Source organism: Diachasma alloeum, unplaced genomic scaffold (assembly GCF_001412515.2).
Source record: "Diachasma alloeum isolate Michigan unplaced genomic scaffold, Dall2.0 Dall_scaffold_01485, whole genome shotgun sequence".
In the NCBI taxonomy this organism is placed as follows: domain Eukaryota; kingdom Metazoa; phylum Arthropoda; class Insecta; order Hymenoptera; family Braconidae; genus Diachasma; species Diachasma alloeum.
In genome coordinates this window covers 68,737-74,493 of record NW_021681582.1, presented here as the reverse complement: position 1 = coordinate 74,493, position 5,757 = coordinate 68,737, and the positions used below count along the sequence as shown (strand labels likewise).

Sequence of the window (5,757 nt, the reverse complement as noted above, 5' to 3'; positions counted from 1 at the left end):
AGAGAGAGAGAGAGAGAGCAATATCGTTGCGCTCTTTTGTCTCGTAGAATGGTGGGGCGGGCACACACACATATGCTGCATATCACATGGATGTGCGCCCGCTTAAAAATCACTCCCCATTGGCCCACCCTTAATTGCCAATAACTTTTTAGGGGTGAATCTGATCAAAAAGTGCAAGAGGACTTTTCTGCTCAGAATCACCCCCTGATCCTAGGGTGTTCAGATGTATGTGTACTTCTGAAACACCCTGTATATATGACGTGAAAAAACAGTTTACCACTGAAGAATTTGAAATTATGTCACTGAAGAATTCGAAAATGCCGCCTGTTTTTTTTTGTGAATAACTTCGTGTTACATATTAACCAGTCCGAATTGAGGATTAGCGGTCAAACAATTTAGAGATATTTCGATATAAAACAACTTCACGTTTCTTTCATCTTTAGTAAATAGGAAACTTCTTGAATTTCCTCTAATTTTCTACAAACTCCGTGAATTTCTCCGAAATTTCTAGAAACTCTTTAAATTTTGTCGAAATTTTAAGAAACTTCTCGAATTACCTTGAAATGCCTATAATTTTCGAGAATTCCGATAGATGGCGCTGCCCATAAGGACTGTTTTCCAAAATGACTTCCAATATTGAAACCATAGACGTATCCACGTCGAAAAAAACACTCTTACTGCAAACAATGCAGTATTTTTTGGATTTATAATTTTTTTTCTCTAAAATTTTTGTACTTGCCCTTTGGTAGGGTAAAATGTCCAGTATTTGAATTAATTTGGTACTTTTTTTAAAGACTAACTAAATAGATTGCCATCATATACTGCATCACGTATTAAAATTGAAATCATAAGATGGTGCCGTAATAATTGAACGCTTTTCAGTCTGAGATTTAAAAAAAAAGATTGAGATGACTAGATCCACGAGTACGTCAGCCATGAACAACTATTACTAGACATGTAGTTCGATTACTAACTTTTCATCTATTTTCATCTTTTTGTATTCACATTGTGAATTTTATCGTCGTTTATTATCTGTAATATTTTTTTATGGATTATGAGGTGCGAAGTTAAGTTTCAATGGTATTCGAATTGACTTCCTACTTTTTTTCAATGTTTCGCTACTTGCGTCAATGGCACCGCCCGGTGAAATAATTTTTTAAAAGTATAATTTCCCAAAAAAACTAATTGAAAAATGTGCAAAAATTTGTGTGTATCACTGATTTGATTCAAAAGCATATTCTGCCATTTATAACCACGGCAGAATTTGTTTTGCTTTGATTGTTAATTGGAAACATGTTCTACCTTGTGAAAAATGAATGAGTTGAATTGAATTGTAAATGAAGAAATGTAGTGGATATAAAAACCATTTGTTGTTTGTTTAACAAAAAATCACTTATTTTTAATTTGTTTGTACTTTAAAAAAACTTATAGTTATTAATAACAAGTAAGAAAACAAGCAGGCGACCGACCCTATTCGACAGAAGACTTGTGACACCACACTGATATGTCAAAAGTCTTCATTTTTCTGCTACCAATTACATTGGTTATAAGCTTCCGAAGGGAAGAAGTGCATCGTCTATTTTTTATTTTTATTATTTCAACCGTAGTATATAAAATCATTTCGTCCTCTTAAAAATTTCATATGTAAAATTATGTGGTTTTACTCCGATTCAATTATTTCTCTCGATTTCATTCGTATTTTCCAAAACAGACTGATCTGTGCTGATGAATACACGTCCCATTCGAATTCAAAAAAATCATTCTCATTCCAGATGGTATTCCATAGTGCAACTTTTCTTCTTTCATATGGAATAGCGTTCCGAATTTGGATCAACTATTGAAATCAAATTATAGTTCGATAAGACATATGTTTTTTTCTTTCAATCAAATACTCAAAACAATTATCTAACTAACTTCATCCCTCGGGAATCGATTCGTAAGAAGCTCAATTACATCTTCGTCGTAAATTAATATTTTCACTAATTTCGATCTTGTTCCGAAATATCCGTTGAAAAGGACTAAAGCATAAAATCTTGTCCCATTAATATTCTGCACTCCAATATTGGCAAACACCATGCCTGTCAATCTATAAAAAATTATCGTTGTAAAAATACTATCTCATGTTATCATGTCAATTTTTAATTTCCTCGCTTACGTTTGGGGCACTCCGTCTCTCACATTTGTTATTAGATCAGGGTACTCCACTCTCGTATCCATTTTCCAGTTCGTGAATAAATGTGCGATATTTACTCACAGATACACACGGTCATGAAGTTAATCACAGTCAACTTCTTTTTTTTTCTCTCAACTCGGTCACTCAATCTTCGATATGAACTTCGAATATTCCATTATTTTATTTTATTTTATTTTCTATCAATTATCTTATTTGCACTGCTAATATTCGCGACGATGTTCTCATGATTTTTTCTCTCGTTTTACAAAAAATAGAGCGTTGAAATGGGCTGAAAAAATTAGTAAATAAATTGAATAATAATTGAAAAAAACAAAACAAATAGATCTATTAATATATCAATAACTTGTTTTATTTTTTGTAACATTACATTCATTTTACATTCATTTTACATTCATTCCTTCCTTCTTTATCATTATTTTCCTGCTTCATTCTCGCTGCATCGTCTATTTTAAATTTCTTCCTCTTTTCTGCTGCAAGCGTGAGTCGTTGTCTTTTCATTTCTTCTTCGAGCTCTCTTTTGTCGACCGTCATTCCTTGACTCTTCTCTAACAGCTCTTCGTCCCTTTGAAGGGCGTCTTTTTGTTCCTGTCGTTGTTCCTCAGTGCAGTTGGTTTCGAAAATATATTTCCTGGAATATCGTTCTTTAAGGATATTTCGGCTCTCTTCGAAGTACCATAATATTTTTCTAAATGCATTGATTGTCGATATCTGAAAGAATTATAAATTTCACTTTTCTTCACCTTCTTTTCTCTTCATGACTTTATTTTACCATTCTCGCCCGGAAGAGCGCTTCTCCTCTCGTTTTTTCATTGCTTTCATAATAACCAAAATCTGAATGCTGGCGTCCATCTTTTAATCCAATTTTTATTACCGTCGAGCATCCCACATTGAATTTATCTCCTTTCGTCTCCTCGAAATCTGTAATTCACAATTGACAATACAAGTAAATAAGATTAGTAAGTAAACGAAAATTTTTTAACCTCTGAGTTTTCTATTTTGTGTCTTCATCAATTAATCAATTCAAATTACCAATTTTTTGTTCCATCAAATTGTGTGACCATCCTATTTTTTTAAATGCGTCATCAGCTGTGTAGATGAGGCTAGCATATATATCCGTGTAATTCTTTGCCATTTTATTCCTTGTTCACTTCCTACGTTGAATAATTTATGGTAATATTTGATGCTCCTTTCATGTCTACAGTCTTCAGTAGCCTTGAAAACTTGTTGACAACTTCATTATGTTATTAATTTCTGGTTGTGTAACGTCAATTTGTTTAATTCTTACCTTAGCGAAAGAAATCATGAAATATTGCCAGATGGAGATATCCCTGAATTATGAATGCATCTACACACTCAGAAAAAAAACAGCAGTTCTCAGATTTACTATCTCTACATGATTCGCGAATATTTTACTCTCGTCAGGAGCCAAACTATCCCAAATACCACTCGTTACTGGACGAGTTCTACTGAAGTTGCATATATATTTTTTATTTAGAGAACCATGTCCGGATCATTAGGAACAATTCCCTCCCCAACTATCGTACGTAAATCGAATGAAAATCCAGCATTGGAAATCGGACATTATAATTAAATAACACTCCTCAATTAAACTCTTCAAATTCAATGTTATCGTTTTTCTCTGTTTCTGTGCGGCAATACTTCATTGTGACATCCTCCCATTCTTGTTGAAACTGAAAAGAAATGAAGAAGAGGAGAAAGTGAAGAGGAAGAAGAGGAAATCTTTGTGCCGTTCATCCATACGTTGATAATATACCTGAAATATTCATAAGACTCAAACTAATTTCCGTAGATAGTTTCCAAAATTTATTGTATCCAGTCTTTCCAGAATTATATTTAATATACTATCTTATGTAGGTTTTCATTGAAATATTTTTATCGAAAATATTTCCAGAGAATTATTAATATTTCCCAGATGGTTCATCACCAGTAGTTGAATAATTAAAAAAAAATCAGCAGTAGTTCCTCGACTTCATGCTTTCCGAATTTTATTCAATTCTTTTTCCCTTCATTGCGACTATTCATAGCTCCACGTCCCCTAGAATAGTCAAAAGTCGAGCGTTCAAATTTTAATATTCATCCGATTTTTTTACATGAATACCTTCTAAGATTTTTTGGGTTATTCTTCGCATCTGCCATTTTTCTTGTTTTTTCATAGTGATCCAGAGCTTTAATGAGTGCTTCATCCCATCCGTCATTGAGTACTGAAAAAAAGAATTCCATTAATGTGTCTCTCTCCCTATAAACTTTAGTAAAACTATTTTCTTCAAAATATTAGAGAAAGAAAAAAATAACGTGAGAGATTATGTTCGTCAGGAGGAGGACAGGAGAGGAATAGAATTTTCGAAGTTGCGTCATTTTAAGGTATTTTCTTTGAGTGGACATGATTCTATCGTTAAATGTAAATATATCTGTCTGTAGAATCTAATGTGGACACTTTCCATCATGACAAAACTTGATTACTTCTTACAATCAACAACAGAAGTAAAATAACAAAAACCATAAGTCGGCGATTAAATAAATTGCCAAACCCAATTTCTCTGTACATTACACTAAAATCTACTTGTCTATTCCTCCTCTCGTCATAGTTTGAAGCCCGTAATATTCGAGATCTCGTTTGTAGCTTGTCAAAGTCTTCTTGAAATTTAATTTCACAATTATATTAATTGAATCATTATTTTACTAATAAATTCTCCTCACAGTCACTCAAGTTCTCCATTATTTCAGCTGTTATTCACGTTAATGATGATAGCACAGTAATATCTGTATTTTCTCTGGGAAAACCTCCAAAACGTCAGTGACTTTTGAAGTCAAATTCTCTCACTCTCTCTCTCTCTTTTTCTCTCTCTCTCTCTCTATCTGTTGTTTCTTTTTTTCTCATCAATCAAACTTCACTCCGTACCGTCAAACACCACATTCATGTAACCAAAATATGAATTATAATAAGCCTTTCACTGATTGCATTGAATCAACACAATCGCAGCCACTGGCTCCATTATGTCAAACTGATGAATCTCATCACTATTTTATCATTCTCTAGAGCAATTACAGTGAGTATTGCACATCATACGAATAGCAAACATGAATGAGTGATACTATTTAACCCAAATTCAATCATGTGAAGAGAAGTATTTGCCGGAGAGAATAAATTCTAATTTCCCGCCTGATTTCTGTGGAAAATATTAGGAAGGTCGGTGGTCAGTGGCGGTACTAATGGCGCCAGGGAGCGAAATCCTGTTCAATGAGTCAGACGACGATAGCATGCATTTAACCATCCTTTTCCAAAGCGTTTGGTACATGGGCGTGTATGGGTTGATCCCTACTGCCATCTATTCTAGCTTTGCCCGACCTTCCTAATTAGATGACATTCACTCAATATGAAATACAATTTCACTGATACCATCATGATTCGGCATGTCATCCTATCCTCTTTCAATAGATATTTTGATAAAATGCCAAGATTGAAGAAAAAAAGTCTCGAACTCAAACGACAAGAACAGAGGCAACGTGTACGTCGAAATCGAACAGGAGCGACACATACTGAT

General features: G+C 33.7%; 1 protein-coding gene across 1 annotated transcript; it reads right to left on the bottom strand.

The window, feature by feature from the left end:
* Nucleotides 1-2,583: 2,583 nt before the first annotated feature.
* LOC107046533 (DNA repair and recombination protein rti1-like) lies at nucleotides 2,584-3,326 on the bottom strand (the record flags this gene model as incomplete). Its single annotated transcript, XM_015269159.1, has 3 exons — nucleotides 3,224-3,326; nucleotides 2,964-3,112; nucleotides 2,584-2,902 (listed from the first exon to the last, which is right to left on the bottom strand). Coding segments are annotated over exons 1-3 (571 nt in total), but the record flags the coding sequence as incomplete, so codon positions are not given.
* Between the last annotated feature and the right edge of the window lie 2,431 nt (nucleotides 3,327-5,757).